The sequence below is a fragment of the Schistocerca cancellata genome, chromosome 11 (assembly GCF_023864275.1).
Source record: "Schistocerca cancellata isolate TAMUIC-IGC-003103 chromosome 11, iqSchCanc2.1, whole genome shotgun sequence".
NCBI classification, from domain to species: domain Eukaryota; kingdom Metazoa; phylum Arthropoda; class Insecta; order Orthoptera; family Acrididae; genus Schistocerca; species Schistocerca cancellata.
In genome coordinates, this window is record NC_064636.1 from 26238904 (window position 1) to 26261810 (window position 22907).

At 44.2% G+C, this 22907-nt stretch overlaps 1 protein-coding gene across 4 annotated transcripts in view; it reads left to right on the top strand.

The window, feature by feature from the left end:
* The window catches only part of LOC126108960 (neprilysin-2-like), a 600695-nt gene that overhangs the window by 242694 nt on the left and 335094 nt on the right, over window positions 1-22907 (top strand). Inside the window, exon 1 of one of the 4 annotated variants that reach the window (XM_049914351.1) lies at window positions 22348-22749. The exons of the other annotated variants lie outside the window; for them this stretch is intronic. Within the exon in view, the coding sequence (XP_049770308.1) occupies window positions 22718-22749 (32 nt within the window). The 5' untranslated portion in view covers window positions 22348-22717. Of the gene's footprint in view, window positions 1-22347; window positions 22750-22907 lie in introns of those variants that run through there. 4 annotated transcript variants of the gene reach the window in all.

Consider the following 22907-nt stretch of genomic DNA (forward strand, 5'->3'; position numbering starts at 1 on the left):
GAAGTATTCGTCTCCAATTTCAAGTCCTGCACACGCCATTTCTTAAATATTTCCAACTTATAGTACACACGCTAGTAATTCAGCTTAACTTAAGCACTCGGAAGTATTTCAACTTATTGCTACACGTGGTTTCATTGTGACCGTTGGTCACTTCCGAAGATTACTAGAGTCCCCTTAATATTACCTGCCTGACATTTAATTCTCCGCACAAAAGTTCCTGAATTAAACAAATAATTATTCCAAACTACTCTTAAGTATTTCACATGCATACCACTCTTTTGTCTTTACGGAGCACACCTAAGGCAGGTCTTTCCAACACAAGATCCAGCGCCAGAGTGCTGAAACATGGCCGTTCTTCAGGTCAGCTCGCACCTCTGCCGAAGTGGGGGAGCACCTTGCTACCGTATTGGTCAGCCACATTTCAGGCGCTCAAAGCTCCGGTAAGTTTCATCTCTTTGGTTCCACCAAAGTTGAACAAAGGACTGTCTCAAAGATGATCATATATTGTACATTCACTATCTGTGGTTAGCAGACGACCATACATTCATTCATTTCACAATTCTCAACAAATTGGATGTAGGAATTTATTTTGTGGGAGTGCACATATGATCAATTAAATAAATAAATTGTCCTTCTTTCCTACACTGGTATCTGGCTTCGGTGTATTAAGTGAAATTGAGTTATTATTACAAAAAATATCTTGTTCTCACAAGAATAACGAAGAATGTTGTACCTATTTTCAATGTCGGGTGGTACTGTACCCTTTCAAGGTTAATGTAAGCGCGAGATACGCCATTGCAAATGTGTAGTGTCGGTACAATAAGAATTGGTGTAACCGCCAGAACGTTGAATGCAAGCAGACAAACGTGCATGCATTGTGCCGTGCAGGTGCCGGATGTCACCTTGAGGGATAGAGTTCAAGGCCTGTTGCACTTTGTCGGTCAATACAGGGACGGTTTATTATGTTTGTGGGTGACGCTGGAGTTTTCTGATGAAGTCCCTTATGTGCTGTATTGGAGACAGGTACGGTGATCGAGCAGGCTAAGGCAACATGTCGATGCTCTGCAGAGGTATTTTGGGTATACGGCAGACCGTTATCCTGTTGGAAAGCACCACCTGGAATGCTGTTCATGAATGAAAGCACAACAGGTGGAATCAGCGGACCAACGTAGAAATTCTCAGTCAGGGTGCGTGGGATAACCATTAGATAGGGTTGCCATAATCCAAGGACGAAAATCAAGGACAAATTTCGGTGATTATAAAGATGTGGTTGAAACACGGACCGATATGTTGTGCAAGTGACCATTGGTTTGCATTTCAGTTGAGTATTCATCGTTACTTTATAGTGGTAATTATGAAGATGTGGTTGAAACCTGGAATCGCACAATGTCCTTTCACCTTTCTGCACATAAACCAAATCTTCATAATTACCATAATTTAAACAGTAAGTCTGTCAGCAAAGAAGTTGCAATTAACAAGGAAAATTAACCCAAGCATTAATGGTATTTATAAAGGACTGGTCAATGATGAAGAAAATTAATTGCAGTTGACATTAAATAACTTTTTAATTAAAGCACTGAACACAAATTATTAACATGTACACAATCATGCTGCTACAATTGATATACAGGGCTATTACAAATGATTGAAACGATTTCATAAATTCACTGTAGCTCCATTCATTGACATATGGTCACGACACACTACAGATACGTAGAAAAACTCATAAAGTTTTGTTCGGCTGAAACCGCACTTCAGGTTTCCGCCGTCAGAGAGCTCGAGAGTGCAGTGAGACAAAATGGCGACAGGAGCCGAGAAAGCGTATGTCGTGCTTGAAATGCACTCACATCAGTCAGTCATAACAGTGCAACGATACTTCAGGACGAAGTTCGACAAAGATCCACTAACTGCTAACTCCATTCGGCGATGGTATGCGCAGTTTAAAGCTTCTGGATGCCTCTGTAAGGGGAAATCAACGGGTCGGCCTGCAGTGAGCGAAGAAGCGGTTGAACGCGTGCGGGCAAGTTTCACGCGTAGCCCGCGGAAGTCGACGAATAAAGCAAGCAGGGAGCTAAACGTACCACAGCCGACGGTTTGGAAAATCTTACGGAAAAGGCTAAAGCAGAAGCCTTACCGTTTACAACTGCTACAAGCCCTGACACCCGATGACAAAGTCAAACGCTCTGAATTTTCGGCGCGGTTGCAACAGCTCGTGGAAGAGGATGCGTTCAGTGCGAAACTTGTTTTCAGTGATGAAGCAACATTTTTTCTTAATGGTGAAGTGAACAGACACAATGTGCTAATCTGGGCGGTAGAGAATCCTTACGCATTCGTGCAGCAAATTCGCAATTCACCAAAAGTTAACGTGTTTTGTGCAATCTCACAGTTTAAGGTTTACGGCCCCTTTTTCTTCTGCGAAAAAAACGTTACAGGACACGTGTATCTGGACATGCTGGAAAATTGGCTCATGCCACAACTGGAGACCGACAGCGCCGACTTCATCTTTCAACAGGATGGTGCTCCACCGCACTTCCATCATGATGTTCCGCATTTCTTAAACAGGAGATTGGAAAACCGATGGATTGGTCGTGGTGGAGATCATGATCAGCAATTCGTGTCATGGCCTCCACGCTCTCCCGACTTAACCCCATGCGATTTCTCTCTGTGGGGTTATGTGAAAGATTCAGTGTTTAAACCTCTTCTACCAAGAAACGTGCCAGAACTGCGAGCTCGCATCGACGATGCTTTCGAACTCATTGATGGGGACATGCTGCGCCGAGTGTGGGAGGAACTTGATTATCGGCTTGATGTCTGCCGAATCACAAAAGGGGCACATATCGAACATTTGTGAATGCCTAAAAAAACTTTTTGAGTTTTTGTATGTGTGTGCAAAGCATTGTGAAAATATCTCAAATAATAAAGTTATTGTAGAGCTGTGAAATCGCTTCAGTCATTTGTAATAACCCTGTATATATCTCTCACTTTATGCTTTAAACCAGTCGAATTTCTCTGAGCCCTGGACAGAAGAAAGAAAATCACCCCGATTCTGAATCAGTCTATGAAAACCTGTGCAATTTGTGTTTTTGATGTTATATTGGATTTGGAGCATTGCATTGACTGATGTTGAAGCTAGCCTGTTTCTTTCTTCTGTCCATTGTGCATTCACTAGGGAAAACACTCTCTCCACATTGGCATTGTGCCCTGGAATGCAGAAATAGTACTGCACAATAGCAAGCAGTTCTGAATACTCCTCTTTAGAAACACAATCCTCAAAAAATTTAACCCACTTTTTATGTGGCATCTTCTCCAAATTCTGGTTATCTTCCTGAATAAGAAAACATTTCAGTTTCACTATCTGGTCAAATAGCAAACTCTCATCGACTTTGCAAGTTGTGTTTTCTTGCATCTACTTTAGTGTACATACAACTTTTTTCCCAATCAGGTAAAGCCTTCAACAGTATCCACTCAAAATGTTCAAGTTCGGATAAAGGCTTGCTCCATTCTATCTGATAATTTGTAACTGTCTGATAAAATGCCATGACATCGTATTGAAATTTAGCTGCTGATACTGGAAGAGATCTGACATTAACTCTTTTACTTTCGACTGGAACACGTGAGGCAATACTGACCTTACGACTTATCTTAGAGAAGAAAGATTAAGGAAAGGCAAACGTACGTTTCTAGCATTTGTAGACTTAGAGAAAGCTTTTGACAATGTTGACTGGAATACCCTCTTTCAAATTCTAAAGGTGGCAAGGGTAAAATACAGGGAGCGAAAGGCTATTTACAATTTGTACAGAAATCAGATAGCAGTTATAAGAGTCGAGGGGCATGAAAGGGAAGCAGTGGTTGGGATGGGAGTGAGACAGGGTTGTAGCCTCTACCCGATGCTATTGAATCTGTATGTTGAGCAAGCAGTAAAGGAAACAAAAGATAAATTCGGAGTAGGTATTAAAATCCATGGAGAAGAAATAAAAACCTTGAGGTTTGCCGATGAAATTGTAATTCCGTCAGAGACAGCAAAGGACTTGGAAGAGCAGTTGAACGGAATGGATAGTGTCTTGAAAGGAGGATATAAGATGAACATCAACAAAAGCAAAACGAGGATAATGGAATGTAGTCGAATTAAGTCAGGTGATGCTGAGGGAATTAGATCAGGAAATGAGACACTTAAAATAGTAAAGGAGTTTTGCTATTTGGGGAGCAAAATAACTGATGATGGTCGAATTAGAGAGGATATAAAATGTAGACTGGCAATGGCAAGGAAAGCGTTTCTGAAGAAGAGGAATTTGTTAACATCGAGTATAGATTTAAGTGTCAGGAAGTCGTTTCTGAAAGTATTTGTATGGAGTGTAGCCATGTATGGAAGTGAAACATGGACGGTAAATAGTTTGGACAAGAAGAGAATAGAAGCCTTCGAAATGTGGTGCTACAGCAGAATGCTGAAGATTAGATGGGTAGATCACATAACTAATGAGGAAGTATTGAATAGGATTGGGGAGAAGAGAAGTTTGTGGCACAACTTGACCAGAAGAAGGGATCGGTTGGTAGGACATGTTCTGAGGCATCAAGGGATCACCAGTTTAGTATTGGAGGGCAGCCTGGAGGGTAAAAATCGTAGGGGGAGATCAAGAGATGAATACACTAAGCAAATTCAGAAGGATGTAGGTTGCAGTACGTACTGGGAGATGAAGCAGCTTACACAGTATAGAGTAGCATGGAGAGCTGCATCAAACCAGTCTCTGGACTGAAGACCACAGCAACAAGAACACTCTGAAAACAGCCGAGCGATTCTGAAGTGACAAGGAATATCAGCACAGGCTTCAACGGCTATGGTCAAGTTTGCAGAAGTTATGGAACACTTGATCGGTGGCCAGTGGAAAAACTTGCGTAAAAATTTTTTTTTTACTTACTAGTTTTTTTCGCGGACATTTTGCTCTTCATCCAGGACACCCGTCTTCGATCATAAAATCGCGGACTGTCTGCGAAATCCGCGACGTATCTTCAATACAGTTCCCGACAGTCATTTAATGAACAAAGTAAGAGCATATGGACTACCAGAGCAATTGTGTGATTTGATCGAAGAGTTCCTAGATAACAGAATGCAGCACGTCTTTCTCAATGGAGAGAAGTCTTCCGAAGTAAGAGTGATTTCAGGTGTGCCGAAGGGAGTGTCGTAGGACCGTTGCTATTCACAATATACATAAATGACCTTGTGGATGACATCGGAAGTTCAGTGATGCTTTTTGCGGATGATGCTGTGGTGTATCGAGAGGTTGTAACAATGGAAAATTGTACTGAAATGCAGGAGGATGTGCAGCGAATTGACGCACGGTGCAGGGAATGGCAATTGAATCTTAATGTAGGCAAGTGTAATGTGCTGCGAATACATAGAAATGAAGATCCTTTATCATTTAGCTACAATATAGCAGGTGAGCAACTGGAATCAGTTACTTCCATAAATTATCTGGGAATACGCATTAGGAGTGATTTAAAATGGAATGTCCATATAAAGTTGATCGTCGCTAAAGCAGATGCCAGGGTGAGGTTCATAGGAAGAATCCTAAGGAAATGCAGTGCAGAAACAAAGGAAGCAGGTTACAGTACGCTTGTTCGCCCACTGCTCGAATATCCCTCACCAGTGTGGGATGTGTACCAGATAGGGTTGAGAGAAGAGATGGAGAAGATCCAACGGGGAGCAGCGCGCTTCGTTACACGATCATTTAGTAATCGCGAAAGCGTTACGGAGATGATAGATAAACTCCAGTGGAAGACTCTGCAGGAGAGATGCTCAGCAGCTCGGTACGGGCTTTTGTTGAAGCTTCGAGAACACACCTTCACCGAGGAGTCAAGCAGTATATTGCTCCCTCCTACGTATATCTGGCAAAGAGACCGTGAGGATAAAATCAGAGAGATTAGAGCTCACACAGGGGCATACCGACAATCCTTCTTTCCACGAACAATATGAGACTGGAATAGAAGGGAGAACCGAGAGAGGTACTCGAGGTACCCTCCGCCACACACCGTCAGGTGGCTTGAGGAGTATGGATGTAGATGTAGATGTAGAACCCTACCCTCAGAGTGCTCCTGCTGTTATACGAAATCGCACGGCAGACCACAACTCCAGGTGTAGGTCCAGTGTGTCTACCAGACAGACAGGTTGGTTGCAGGTCCTCAGTAGAGATGGGGGATCCGCTCTTGAACTAATTCATAGAGTTGAATCTTTCAAAGGAGTGAACAATCAGTGATTCAGAAAAAAAGAACGGTAGCTCCAAACGTTTCCCACGGCAGAGAGAGAGAGAGAGAGAGAGAGAGACGGAGCATATCAGCAGCGCCTCTGCTGGTCAGAGCACAGTGCACGCCACACAACACAGCCAGCGCCAGCCTCTGCCCTGCTTCTACCTTGGCTGCCTGCATTGTGCAGTGCCCCATTGGATTTTGTGTTTCACATATGCCGTGCCGTCTCTGTGCGTCGTCTGCCGTGTGCACTCTGCAGTGTCTGGCGCAGCTTAACTTCGCATCGCACTCTGTCGGCGATCGTTTCAGTCGCACGTCCTGCCCTCTGGGCAGTTGATGCGAGCAACAGGACAGAGAGCACCTAGCGGATAACATAGGAACTACTTGCAAAAACCTGCTCGCAAGGGAACGGACGATTTGTCTCGGAGCGGGTGAGTTCACCGCTCCCCCCCACCCTCGGAACTCGCCCGCTCGACGCTCGCCCCACCGTCTCGACTCTAGCCAGAGAGTTGAGCAAAGCAACTCAGGTGCCACTCTGGTCTCTGCGGTCTCAGCTCACGCAGTAATACAGCTCGCGGCTCGACCTGCTCGACTCAGCGCCTCTGCATCGGAGTTCATCCCCACTGGATATTGTTCTTCGTAGTAATACCGCTATGTGTATTACATTATTATGTTATGTATACATCAATTGTTTTTATTTTATTTTTATTTGTTTAAACTGATTAGATTAGGTTCCTGATGACTCCTCTTACTATAGGATTTTTATTATGGACACTCGAATTTACGCTTTAATTACGAGCGAACCGATAAACGTATCGCAAAATGTGATACACCAATATTTTCCTTGTTTTATTCTGCGTAAGGCTATATGCAGCACTTTCGTTTTACAGTCAAATTTATATTTTTTTTTTCTTATTCCGGTACGGACTTTGCGATTTTAGGCGTCTTCCAAAGGAAACGTTCACTTTAAAAATATATGGCTTGCGATGTATTTGTATGAGGTTAATGAAATTTTAATACATTATAGCCAAATATATTGTTAATGTAAATCTCAAGTTACAACATTTTCCGATCACCCAAAAAACCACGATAGTGCAAAATAAATCAATAATCAAAAACTTTGTCATATCGTGGAAATTTCAATAAACAATACAAAATTCTTACTCATTATCTGTGTTACTTCACAATAGGATCAAATAAGATCAAAATACAGGTATAGTACTGGAATAAACCAAGTTTAAAGGGCAATGTGCCTTCGATTTATTTTCTATTGTAAATGAGTGGTGAGTCATGAAAAAGAGCTAATTCATTTCAGGGAGTGAACAGTTCTGATCCAATCTCTGAAAAGAACAGTTTTGCCCATCTCTAGTCCTCAGCTGGCCCCTCCTAACCTACACACGGCCATCACTGGCGCCGAAGCAAAACCAGCTTCCACCAGAAAACACAACAGACCTCCACCCTGCCCTCCAATGAGCTCTCCCTTGACAAGCTGAAGTCGCAGATGGTGGTGGTTTGGCGTCAATGTAACGCACGCCACGTAATGTCAGGCTCGGAGCCGTCCTTGAAGTAACGGATTTGCAACAGTTCGTTGTGTCACTGTGGTGCCGACTGCTGCTCAGATTGCTGCTGCAGATGAAGTACGATGCTCCAGGGCCATACACCCATCACGACGGTCTCTCCTCTCGGTAGCACCACCTGGCCGTCCAGAGCCCGGTATTCTAGTGACCGTACATCATCGTGATCACCGCTGCCAGCAGTCATGCACAGTGCGTAACACCCCAAGAATCCCGAAAACCCAAATAAGAATGTCATGATGATTTAAAGTAGGGAACAGTGTTATCCTGAGAGGTACGACAACTTTGACAATAATATAACAGCTTAAAGTTTTGATGAACACCAATTTCAATAATTACTGAGTATGTTATGATATAAAGGTAGAAAGAAAGGTTATTTTTACACTACTGGCCATTAAAATTGCTACACCAAGAAGAATTGCAGATGATAAACGGGTATTCATTGGACAAATATATTATACCACAACTGACATGTGATTACATTTTCACGCAGTTTGGGTGCATAGATCCTGAGAAATCAGTACCCAGAACAACCACCTCTGGCCGTAATAACGGCCTCGATACGGCTGGGCATTCAGTCAAACAGAGCTCGGATGGCGTGTAGAGGTACAGCTGCCCGTGCAGCTTCAACACGATACCACAGTTCATCAAGAGCAGTGACTGGCGTATTGTGACGAGCCAGTTGCTCGGCCACCATTGACCAGACGTTTTCAGTTGGTGAGAGATCTCGAGAATGTGCTGGCCAGGGCAGCAGTCGAACATTTTCTGTATCCAGAAAGGCCCGTACAGGACCTGCAACATACGGTCGTGAATTATCCTGCTCAAATGTAGGGTTTTGGAGTGATCGAATGAAGGGTAGAGCCACGGGTCGTAACACATCTGAAATGCAACGTCCACTGTTCAAAGTGCCGTCAATGCGAACAAGAGGTGGCCGAGACGTGTAACCAATGGACCCATACCATCACGCCAGTATGGCCATGACGAATAGACGCTTCCAATGTGCGTTCACCGCGATGTCGCCAAACATGGATGCTACCATCGCGATGCTGCAAACAGAACGTAGATTCATCCGAAGAAATGACGTTTTGCCATTCGTGCACCCAGGTTCGTCGTCGAGTACACCATCGCAGGCCCTCCTGTCTGTGATGCAGCGTCAAGGGTGACCGCAGCCACGGTCTCTGAGCTGATAGTCCGTGCTGCTGCAAACGTTGTCGAACTGTTCGTGCAGATGGTTGTCGTCTTGCGAACGTCCCCATCTGTTGACTCAGGGATCGAGACGTGGCTGCACGATCCGTTACAGCCATGCGGATAAGATGCCTGTCATCTCGACTGCTAGTGATACGAGGCCGTTGGGACCCAGCACGGCGTTCCGTATTACCCTCCTGAAACCACCATATTCTGCTAACAGTCATTGGATCTCGACCAACGCGAGCAATAATGTCGCGATACGATAAACCGCAATCGCAATAGGCTACAATCCGACCTTTATTAAAGTCGGAAACGTGATGGTAAGCATTTCTCCTCCTTACACGAGGCATCACAACAACGTTTCACCAGGCAACGGCGGTCAACTGCTGTTTGTGTATGAGAAATCGGTTGGAAACTTTCCTCGTGTCAGCAAGTTGTAGGTTTCGCCACCGGCGCCAACCTTGTGTGAATGCTCTGAAAAGCTAATCGTTTGCATATCACAGCATCTTCTTCCTGTCGGTTAAATTTCGCGTCTGTGCCACGTCATCTTCGTGGTTTAGCAATTTTCATGGCCAGTTGTGTAATTAGCTATCAATCATCTCAGTAATAACTGCAAATCAGTACGACGAAGTTACGTCCAAAGTAATATGTCGGTCAGAGATAACATGTATTGTGAAACAGAGTTGTAAACGCGGCGAAAAGGAAATTCAATGCGTCTACAATGCTAGATCATGGAAATGTTAGTCGCTTGCTAGCTTGCTTGCTATCAAGTCGTGAGAGAGCACCGTTTGTTATAGTACTACAAACGGAACGGTACGACATTGTTTGTATTCAAAGAAAAGAACTATTGCGTGATAGAGACGCGCGGACTCAGTTATTCTAACTTCAGAACTTGAACTAATGTGATATTCTGATAGTGTACGACGAGTTAATGAACTCATATTATTAGAGATATTATTGTTGGACTCAACCTTCATCAAAGTGAACAGTTACAACGAAGAACTGACATAGTATCGAAGACTGCAATACCTGATTAGCCTTGAATAGGAAACATTAATACGACCTCACGAAGATAATACAAATACGTCGATTGTGAAAGTTGTCGTAATTGTCACGATCACCGAACTGAAAAGAATCGTAATCGACGTGATCCATCGGTGTGCGTGTAGTGTGATGATTATAAACTAACTGCTAAGAAGGAACAATAAAAATTGTTCGTCAGTAATGGAAATCTCACGAACTGACTCCGTCATTATTGAACTGTGTGATAGTTGATGATCAAAATTAATTAACTGTGAAGGTTTTAATTGAAAGAGTGACTTGATGAACATTGAGCATTGAAACGAGTGTTTTGCCGAAATAATATCACGACGCAGGAAAGCAAGATGGCATTATAGATTATCTCTGGATTTGCGTCGTGCCGTAGTGAAGAATTCTGCCTAGCAACCAAGGTAACAGCAACTACTGATACTGAACCGCGAATGAATTTTTATTCGCTTCAGTGGTGTGAAACGACGCCGGTGATGAATGATTCACTCAATACTGCAATAACCAACTAACCGGGCATAGCGAATCGTCATAAAACCATGTTGTTGTTGTTGTGGTCTTCAGTCCCGAGACTGGTTTGATGCAGCTCTCCATGCTACTCTATCCTGTGCAAACTTCTTCATCTCCCAGTACCTACTGCAACCTACATCATTCTGAATCTGCTTAGTGTATTCATCTCTTGGTCTCCCCCTACGATTTTTACCCTCCACGCTGCCCTCCAATACTAAATTGGTGATCCCTTGATGCCTCAGAACATGTCCTACCAACCGATCCCTTCTTCTGGTCAAGTTGTGCCACACACTCCTCTTCTCCCCGATCCTATTCAATACTTCCCCATTAGTTATGTGATCTACCCATCTAATCTTCAGCATTCTTCTGTGGCACCACATTTCGAAAGCTTCTATTCTCTTCTTGTCCAAACTATTTACCGTCCATGTTTCACTTCCATACATGGCTACACTCCATACAAATACTTTCAGAAATGACTTCCTGACACTTAAATCTATACTCGATGTTAACAAATTTCTCTTCTTCAGAAACGCTTTCCTTGCCATTGCCAGTCTACATTTTATATCCTCTCTACTTCGACCATCATCAGTTATTTTGCTCCCCAAATAGCAAAACTCCTTCACTACTTTAAGTGTCTCATTTCCTAATCTAATAGCCTCAACATCACCCGACTTAATTCGACTACATTCCATTATCCTCGTTTTACTTTTGTTGATGTTCATCTTATATCCTCCCTTCAAGACACCATCCATTCCGTTCAACTGCTCTTCCAAGTCCTTTGCTGTCTCTGACAGAATTACAATGTCATCGGCGAACCTTAAAGTTTTTATTTCTTCTCCATGGATTTTAAAACCTACTCCGAATTTTTCTTTTGTTTCCTTTACTGCTTGCTCAATATACAGATTGAATAACATCGGGGAGAGGCTACAACCCTGTCTTATTCCCTTCCCAACCACTGCTTCCCTGTCATGTCCCTCGACTCTTATAACTGCCATCTGGTTTCTGTACAAATTGTAAATAGCCTTTCGCTCCCTGTATTTTACCCCTGCCACCTTTAGAATTTGAAAGAGAGTATTCCAGTCATCGTTGTCAAAAGCTTTCTCCAAGTCTGCAAATGCTAGAAACGTAGGTTTGCCTTTCCTTAATCTTTCTTCTAAGATAAGTCGTAAGGTCAGTATTGTCTCACGTGTTCCAGTATTTCTACGGAATCCAAACTGATCTTCCCCGAGGTCGGCTTCTACTAGTTTTTCCATTCGTTTGTAAAGAATTCGTGTTACTATTTTGCAGCTGTGGCTTATTAAACTGATTGTACGGTAATTTTCACATCTGTTAACACCTGCTTTCTTTGGCATTGGAATTATTATATTCTTCTTGAAGTCTGAGGGTATTTCGCCTGTTTCACACATCTTGCTCACCAGATGGTAGAGTTTTGTGAGGATTGGCTCTCCCAAGGCCGTCAGTAGTTCCAATAGAATGTTATCTACTCCGGGGGCCTTGTTTCGACTCCGGTCTTTCAGTGCTCTGTTAAACTCTTCACGCATAAAACCATAACAGACAATTAAAATCGGCAGTTCGCATCGATGAGAAGACTGCGCGGACTCGCAAACGGACTTTCATACGTTAAGCGAGGAACAATTTTCTGTAGAGATTTTCAGGTGGTATTCCACGTTATCCGACGAGGACAACCATCATTGCGCGTCGCGTCTCCATACCACCGACCGAGCTGTAGCAGTAGCGGCTCAACATCAACAGCGACAACAAAAGGCGGAGAGGAGACGTCACAAGTGGCTACATTTCTGCCATGTCTTTCTGCAATATCGCAGAAGGAAAAAAAAGTCCAAATGTGTGTGATATCTTACGGTACTTACATGCTAAGGTCATCAGTCCCTAAGCTTACACACTACTTAACCTAAATTATCCTAAGGACAAACACACACACACATGCCCGTGGAAGGACTAGAACCTCCGCCGGGACCAGCCGCACAGCCCATGACTGTAGCCCTCAGACCGCTCGGCTAATCCCGCGCGGCCACAGAAGGAACATGGAGCTTCTACAGGGTGTAAATTTTGAGAAACCAGAATGAGTCGAAAAATAAGGTTCACAGGAAAAAAGTGCGGAATCAAAAGTAAGATTACTTTCTAGGGCGGACATCTGCTGGTGCTAAAATTAGCCCGCTACCCCAGCCCCCCTGGGGATGGGGCGGGGGGCAACTTCAAAATTTCAAATGGGAACTCCCAATTTTTAATGCAGAATCAGATTCTACATAAAAAACTGAAACTTCCCCTTAGAAAAATTATAAATGACTGTGCTTAAACTGAGACACAATATTTTTAGCGCAACGCAATCTGATTTTCAAAAATCCCTACAAAAGAATGGCTCTGACTAATAATAACCTATACATTTCATGAATCACTTACCTCACAAAAATCTTCGTTACTCGAACTACTGCAATACAGCGAGCTCCAATACTGCCAGCTAAATAACAGATTCAAACTACTGAAGGCACTAACTACTGATAGGCATAGTTAGCAAATGAAAAATTTTGATAGAGAACAAACAATGTATTTACCTTAATAGTGTTCAAAAATCATTATATAAATCAAATCATGACATCCAGTCTTACAAATTTACTCTTTCTGATGGACACACGTCCAGATCGTCCGCTCTCAAAACTCCCCCATCTCTCTCCCCACATCCACCACTGCTGGCGGCTCACCTCCAACTGCGCAACGCTACGCGCTGTTCACATCCATCTGCCCAACACCACAATGGCAGACAACAATGCAAACTAGCCACAGACTGCACAGTCAGTGATTTTCATACAGAGCGCTATGTGGTGTTACCAACATAAGAACCTAAACAGCCTACTTACAAAACTACGTACATTTTATCTTAAACATTTGTTCTGATTCTTAGTAGTTGGCCCTGTAATTCAAGAAAATCCATGTTCTCATTTTTGCGTGGGAAATGGTTACGGATAAATAAAAAAACACTTATTTACTTCGTAAATTTTGATTCGCTAAAACTAAAACTCTCCCTCCCTCCCCTTAGGGTGGGGTTTGAGAGAGAGGAATTAGGAGAGAGAGAATTAGAGTTTTACCAATTTTGACCCATATATTAATTTTTCCGCAAATTCGGGTAAGTTTTGAAGTTAAAATCTTCTGTGTTATTACGCCGTGTCATGTTTCTTCTAAAATGTTCGACATTTCGACCCCTCTGCTGGGATCTTCTTCAGGACCATGGCCCACAAATGGTAGCCGTGTGAATTTTGACCAGTGCTATCTCTACTCCAGCACGAACGCCAGAAAACTCCCCTTTACAAGTGGACGCTACACTTCTTTCCGACAGTGTCCTAGCAGTAGTGGACACCAGAAGATCCTGAGGAAGATCCCAGCAGATGGGTCGAAACGTCCAACGTTTTAGAAGAAACATGACGCAGCCTAATAACCGAGAAGATTTTTTCAGTGACAACGGCCACGAAAGCCTGCAGACTTACGGATAAGTTTTGTTTGTTTCGTGGTCATGAAGCGACACAACTTTTAATTATCAAACAGATCATCTGACTAGCTAACTAACTAACCAAACATCCTACTTACTAACGAGTGAACTCATTTTTTATTTGTACACAACCATGTTCCACGCAAAAATGAGAACATGGAGTTTCTTGAATTACAGCGCCAACTACCAAGAATCAGAACAAATGCTTAAGACAAAATGCACGTAGTTTTTTATGTAGAATCTGATTCCGCAATAAAAAATGGGGGTTCTTATTTGAAATTTTGAAGTTGCCCCCCGCCCCACCCCCAGGCGGCTGTGGTGGCGGGTTAATTTTGGCACCAGCAGATGTCCCCCTCGAATATAATCAACTTTGGAGTCTACACATTTTTTCGTGTGAAGCTTATTTTTCGAGTTATTCCGGTTTGCCAACACAAAATTTACACCCTTTATAACCCTACCACACGACCGCGTTCAAACTGTGAGGTGTTGATAAAGTCGTCTCTGTCACCTTCAAACACAATCTTGCCTAATACAGGGTGTTACAAAAAGGAACGGCCAAACTTTCAGGAAACATTCCTCACACACAAATAAAGAAAAGATGTTATGTGGACATGTGTCCGTAAACGCTCAATTTCCATGTTAGAGCTCATTTTAGTTTCGTCAGTATGTACTGTACTTCCTCGATTCACCGCCATGATTTCATACGGGATACTCTACCTGTGCTGCTAGAACATGTGCCTTTACAAGTACGACACAACATGTGGTTCATGCACGATGGAGCTTCTGCACATTTCAGTCGAAGTGTTCGTACGCTTCTCGACAACAGATTCGGTGACCGATGGGTTGGTAGAGGCGGACCAATTCCGTGGCCTCCACGCTCTCCTGACCTCAACCCTCTTGACTTTCATTTATGGTGGCATTTGAAAGCTCTCGTCTACGCAACCCCGGTACCATATGTAGAGACTCTTCGTGCTCGTATTGTGGACGGCTGTGATACAATACGCCATTCTCCAGGGCTGCATCAGGGATTCCGTGCGGCGGAGGGTGGATGCACGTATCCTCGCTAACGGAGGACATTTTGAACATTTGCTGTAACAAAGTGTTTGAAGTCACGCTGGTACGTTCTGTTGCTGTGTGTTTCCATTCCAGGATTAATGTGATTTGAAGAGAAGTAATAAAATGAGGTCTAACATGGAAAGTAAGCGTTTCCGGACACATGTCCACATAACATATTTTCTTCCTTCGTGTGTGAGGGATGTTTCCTGAAAGTTTGACCGTACCTTTTTGTAACACCCTGTATAAACTCACCACGGACAGTCTCAAAGCTACCTAAAGCTCACGCGCGTTACACAGTGTATTTAAAGCTACTCTGAATCGCACCATCATAGTGGCTCTATTTGGACCACTGTTATGCTACTGGCACGAAATTTGATCAGACATCATCCGTAGAAACACGCCTTCCAACTTTCGTTTATGTCGCACAACTTATTACTGGTGTTGTGATTTTTTTTCCCCCGTCATTATAGCTTATTTCCTACGGCATCAATGCGAGATGCCACTGATAACATAGAATCCTGAACTGACGGTTGCTTTGGAAGTGTACTACGTGATCAAAAATTTCCGACACTTGTCAGTGGACATAAATGTGGGGTGTGTCCACAATTTGCCTTGATCGTGGCTCGAACTGCCGCGGTGTACTTTCAGTGAGATGCCTAAACGTCTGAGGATGTATGGCGCTCAACTCTTCCTGAAGACTGAAGGGCGATTTGTTCACTTATGAAAAACCGTTCAACAGCCAACATCGCCTAAATGGCGTGTGAGCTACAACTGACAGGTATCAAACGTTTACATACCCCGGACATATTCTGAAGAGTGATAAATAGTGCGAATCCATTTTAAATCGGGTATAAGTTTCAGCGGACAACGGCCTTGTCACAGTGGATACTCCGGCTCTTGTAAGATCACCGCAGTTAAGCGCTGTCGGGCGTGGCCGGCACTTGGATGGGTGACCATCCGGGTCGCCATGCGCTGTTGCCATTTTTCCGGGTGCACTCAGCCTCGCGATGCCAATTGAGGAGCTACTCGACCGAATAGTAGCGGCTCCGGTCGAAGAAAACCATCGTAACGACAGGGAGAGCGGTATGCTGACCCCACGCCCCTCCTATCCGCATCCTCCGCTGAGGATGACACGGCGGTCGGATGGTCCCGATGGGCCATTTGTGGCCTGAAGACGGAGAGCATAAGGTTCAAGTGACAGTTATTATTTGCTTATTTGCAACAATGCCTGTCACTTATATATTATAGCCATTTAAAGTGAATTCGCAATGTTTACAGTTTGTCCAGCATATGTAAACAGTTGTGCTACTGTGTACCATGGCTGTCTTATCTAACAAGCAACTACGAGCAATATTTTGTAACTTTCTTTTGTAAATAATTAACTTTGACTACTGTAACTTTCTTTTATAATGAGTTAAATAACTTTACGATTACGTTGAATGAATTATCTGTGGAATGGGTCCTGAACTCGAATTATCGTGTAGCGAGTTGTAACTGCAAGTGGTATGCTTACTCTGTGTTATTGTTAGCAAAACTTTACACGAACTGATTGGGCAACGCAACTCCAGGTACCAATAAAGAGGCCGGCCGCTGTGGCCGAGCGGTTCTAGGCGCCTCAGTCCGGAATCGCGCAGCTGCTATGGTCGCACGTTCGAATACTGTCTTTGGCATGGTTTTGTGTGATGTCCTTAGGTTTAAGTAGTTCTAAATCCAGGGGACTGATGAGCACAGAACCATTTGAACCATTTTGAACGAATAAAGACATACAGTCACTGCAAAAACACATTCAGCCCCTTAGGCACTGAATCATCTGGCCCTGTTCAAATGGCTCTGAGCACTATGGGACTTAATATCTGAGGTCATCACTCCCCTAGAACTTAGAACTACTTAAACCTAACCAAGGACATCACACACACCCATGCCTGAGGCAAGAGTCGAACCTATGACCGTAACGGTCGCGCGGTTCCAGACTTGGCCCTGTTCAAAAGTCATAACCTTGCTCCCTGGGCACATAACAATAAATTAAAATTGTCTTTCCTCTAAAACATGAACGGTGGAACGCGATATATTCTGGTCTCTCATAAAAAAATATAATTATACTAGGTAGCTCCAGGCTCAGCAGTGTACAATGCTGGCCATAATACTTGAAATGCACATGAAATAAATTTGGATGATAAACGAGAACATTTATGGAAAATCCAACTTTTTTTGAAAAACATATGACCTGGACAGGGAGGCAATACTGATCGTTGTGAATTACTAAGACTGAGTTTTTTTTTTAGCAAAATTGTCTTGCAAGTTAAGTTTGTCTTTTCAAAAAATCTGATAATTCAAGTTACTTCACTCACAATTCATTCACAAACAATGAGATTTAAACAGCAAGTATTATCTAACCTCATTAAACCAGTATAAATGCAAATCATCAAATTACATATAGTTCTGTTAACAAATCTTAGAAGCATTGCAAAAATGAAATACCTAACTAGCCTTTTTTATCGAAACAGTCCACGTGCATTCTGGGGTTACTCAACAATTACAAATTATCAGCCCACTCATCTATACTAACAGGCTTTCAAAAACGAAAATCACAGTTATTTAATATCATTAACTTGCTCGCATGATGACTTCTGCCCGCATCTCGTGGTTGTGCAGTAGCGTTCTCGCTTCCCACGCCCGGGTTCCTGGGTTCGATTCCCGGCGGGGTCAGGGATTTTCTCTGCCTCGTGATGGCTGGGTGTTGTGTGCTGTCCTTAGGTTAGTTAGGTTTAAGTGGTTCTAAGTTCTAGGGGACTGATGACCATAGCTGTTAAGTCCCATAGTGCTCAGAGCCATTTTGATGACTTCTGCTTCCAAGTTCAACAGTATTGACATATCTAAATTAATCTAACACTTGGTGGCTTCACACAGCACCCCACAAAAACTGCCTACGCCATCGTCTTTCCCCCACAGACTGCTACCAACAATAACTGTGGGCCAAGCGCTCTCGTACGTCTACACTACCATCTTAGACCAGAAGCACTACCTTTGGCTCTTCGACCGTGCGCAGTGTTCCGCTTTATAAAGCCTATCAAAGACATACATAGTTTATAATACACACATCGAAAGAAGTTTTGCATCACCCCGCTTCCCAGAACTGAAGACAGACGTTGACTGTGGATACTGTATCACAGACACAGTCCCTTTGACTGTTCACAGATGTCACTAGACCCGCCCAAAGATGTAAACAACCATGCATGAGCAGCGCCTATTAGACGGAGGGGGTCCGACAGCCGATCAGTTCCAGTCACTCCACCAGGAAGGAGGTACACGGCTCGTGTTGTCTGTAGTTCAACCGTGCCTAAACGGTCAATACCGCGGTTCGATCGCGTCCGCATTGTTACTCTGTGCCAGGAAGGGCTCTCAACAAGGGCAGTGTCCAGCCGTCTCTGAGTGAACCAAAGCGATGTTGTTCGCACACGGAGGAGATACAGAGAGACAGGAACTGTCGATGACATGCCTCGCTCAGGCCGCCCGAGGGCTACTACTGCAGTGGAAGACCGATCCATATCGATTATGGCTCGGAGCAATCCTGACAGCAACGCCACCGTGTCGAATAATGCTTTTCGTGCAGCCACATGAGGTCGTGTTACGACTCTAATTGTGCGCGATAGGCTGCATGATGCGCAACGTCACTCCCGACATCCATGGCGACGTCCATCTTTGCAACCACGACACCATGCAGCGCGGTACAGATGGGCCCAACAACATGCCGAATGGACCGCTCAGGATTGGCATCACATTCTCTTCACCGATGAGTGTCGCATACGGCTTCAACCAGACAATCGTCTGAGACGTGTTTGGAGGCAACCCGCTCAAGCTGAAAGCCTTACGCACACTGTCCAGCGTGTGCAGCAAGGTGGAGGTTCCCTGCTGTTTTGGGGTGGCATTATGTGGGGCAGCCGTACGCCGCTGGTGGTCACGGAAGGCGCCGTAACGGCTGTGCGATACGTGAATGCCATCCTCCGACCGATAGTGCAACCATATCGGCAGTATATTGGCGAGGCATTCGTCTTCATGGACGTCAATTCGCGCCCCCATCGTGCACATCTTGTGAACGAGCTCGACTAGAGTGGCCAGCATATTCTCCATACATGAAACCTATCGAACATGCCTGGGATGTACTGAAAAGGGCTGTTAATGGACGACATGACCCACCAACCACGCCGAATCGCCGTTGGAGAGCGGAACAATATGGACCAACAGTGACTTGTTGAACTTGTGGATAGTACGCCGCGACGAATGTAGGCACGCATCATTGCAAGAGGACGTGCTGCTTGTTATTAGAGGTACCGGTGTGTACAGCAGTCTGGACCACCACCTCTGAAGTTGTTGCTGTAGAGTGATCAACATGCAATGTGTGGTTTCCATGAGCAATGAAAAGGGTGGAAATGATGTTTATGTTGGTCTCTATTCCACTTGTCTGTACAGGTTCCGAAACTGAGGTGATGCAAAACTTCAATTGATGTGTGTATCATAGTTTCAGTTTAGTTTACATTAATATTCGTATCATCTTCGGGTGCCAGATCCAAGTGTGGCCCAGTACACTCCTTTCAATGTATACGGACATAGCCTGTTGCACAAAGTGCTGTTTGTTTTTAAATATTTCACTGGTGATGAACCTTTTATAATGCGCTATTTTTATCCACTTGACATCTTGTGCGTAGGACCGTTGCTATTCACAATATACATAAATGACCTGGTGGATGACATCGGAAGTTCACTGAGGCTTTTTGCAGATGATGCTGTGGTGTATCGAGAGGTTGTAACAATGGAAAATTGTACTGAAATGCAGGAGGATCTGCAGCGAATTGACGCATGCTGCAGGGAATCGCAATTGAATCTCAATGTAGACAAGTGTAATGTGCTGCGAATACACAGAAAGATAGATCCTTTATCATTTAGCTACAAAATAGCAGGTCAGCAACTGGAAGCAGTTAATACCATAAATTATCTGGGAGTACGCATTAGGAGTGATTTAAAATGGAATGATCATATAATGTTGATCGTCGGTAAAGCAGATGCCAGACTGAGATTCAGTGGAAGAATCCTAAGGAAATGCAATCCGAAAACAAAGGAAGTAGGTTACAGTACGCTTGTTCGCCCACTGCTCGAATACTGCTCAGCAGTGTGGGATCCGTACCAGATAGGGTTGATAGAAGATATAGAGAAGATCCGACGGAGAGCAGCGCGCTTCGTTACAGGATCATTTAGTAATCGCGAAAGCGTTACGGAGATGATAGATAAACTCCAGTGGAAGACTCTGCAAGAGAGACGCTCAGTAGCTCGGTACGGGCTTTTGTCAAAGTTTCGAGAACATACCTTGACCGAAGAGTCGAGCAGTATATTGCTCCCTCCTACGTATATCTCGCGAAGAGACCATGAGGATAAAATCAGAGAGATTAGAGCCCACATAGAGACATACCGACAATCCTCCTTTCCACGAACAATACGAGACTGGAATAGAAGGGAGAACCGATAGAGGTACTCAAGGTACCCTCCGCCACACACCGTCAGGTGGCTTGCGGAGTATGGATGTAGATGTAGATGTAGAAGGCCAGCGTGGCCTGCCTGGTTAGCTGAGCGGTCTAACGCACAGATTTCTGTAGCGGGATGTGGATGGTTTTTGGACAGTTTTCCATCTGCTTCGGCGAATACGGGCTGGTTCCCCTCATTCCGTCTCAGCTACACTATGTCAGGGATTACTGCGCAAACAAGTTCTCCACGTATGCGTACATCACCATTACTCTACCACGCAAACATAGGGGTTACACTCGTCAGACGTTCCCTGGGGAAATGAAAACTTCGAGTTTGTTGACGAAATTGTAATTCTCTCAGACAATGTGAAGGACTTGGAACGGCAGTGGAACAGAATGGGCAGTTTCTTGAAAGGAGGATGTAAGATGACCACCATTAAAAGAAAAAACAATGGAACATAGTCGAATTAAATAAGGTAATACTGAGGGAATTAGATCAGTGAATGAGAAACTAAGATTAGTAGATGATGGCTGAACTAGAGAGGTTATGGAATGTAAACTGTCAGTGGCAAGAGAAACGTTTCTGAAGAGAAGAAATTTGTTAAAACTGAATGTAGGTTCAAGTGTTAGGAAGCCTTTATGAAAGTGTTTATATGGAGTGTAGCCACATAGGGAAGTGAAATATGGACAATAAAGAGTTTAGAGAAGAAGGAAAGAATAGCTTTCGAAAATGTGATGGTACAAAGAAAGCTGATGATTAGGTGGGGTAGATCTTGTAACTAATGAGGAGGTACTGCACAGAATTGTGGAGAAAAGAAATTTATGACCAACCTGATTAGAGGAAGGTACTGGTTGACAGGACACATTCTGAGTCATCAAGGGATCACCAATTTAGTATTGGAGGGCAGCGTGGAGGGTAAAAATCGTAGGGGGAGACCAAGAGATGAATACACTAAGCAGATTCAGAAGGATGTAGGTTGCAGTAGGTAGTGGGAGATGAAGAAGCTTGCACAGGATAGAGTAGCATGGAGAGCTGCATCAAACCAGTCTCAGGACTGAAGACCACAACAACAACATGATACACAGCTGGTGATGATGATGGCGATGATAGTTATGAGAATAACAGGCAGAGGAGGGGTAAGCTATTCCAAAGACTAAGTAAACGCTGATTCTCTTGCGATAGTGGCTGTGGTTGACTGAAATTTCGAAAAGAACACGGTAAGAGCATTAATTGCCTGTGAAACTCGTGGTGTGGGGTCAGTTGCAGGGGCAGCTAACAATCTGAATACGTCACGAACGTCAGTAGCGGTGTATATTCTGTCCGAGGGTGAATCATTCGTTGTATCAGATAGTAAAAGTTTCTCATCTAATCTTTTCCTAACAGGCCCGTCACCGATAGCGCATTCCTATTTGGGTTACGTAAAACCGTCCTTGAAGAGGCGTTGAACTTGACTAATGCGCGCGCTCGTCTATGTTGACGAAGCTTAAAAGGGCCCGCGGCTGCGTTTTCCAACTCACGGAGTCGGTCTAATCAAGGCGCTAGCAACGCGGCATTCTGATGGGGTCTCTTGTGTTTAGAATGCAACCGGGCCGTCAACTGTTTCCGGCCAAGACGCCGAGCGACTGTCTTCCCTCCCCCCCCCGCCCCCCCCCCCGCGCCCTTCCACTACCCCCTCCTTTCCGCCGCCGCGCCAACTCCCCCATTTGACGGCGCGCGACCCGACGGGACGCCATTGGCTGTCGCCTGACGTTACAAGTACTGCAGGCCGGCGCCTTTCCATCGCAGTGCTCGACAATCGCCGTCGGAAGCAACAGGCGGCGCGAGTTAATTATTATCTTTGCTGCCGTAGACACGTCTCTGACTCTCGTATCGAAGAGCTTTGACGGCGACTGTACGAATAACGCATTGTTGCTTCGCACGTCGTGCAACTGACGTTCCAGGTTTCTAAACCGAGAAACACATTTCCGGCACGCGGCGAAAATAAATTCTACGCTGATAAACTGTGATAAAACGCGGAAAGGGGCACTTACTTCTTAACCGTTAATTGTTCGGAGCTCAGAGGAGCTTCGATCTCTTTAATTCTCCAACGGCGATGACCAACAGCATGAAGCAGACGGTTATAAAGTGAGTACTCTTCCGTTCCTTGTGCTTTCTCTTCTGTGCACTGTCAGCTGTTTCTTTGTTCTTTTCTATATTTTATTACATTTCTTGGTGCACAGTAAAAAGTGCTACGAATCGCCTGTTAGATTTCTACATAGTTCTTACCGGCAGGGCTGTTAAAT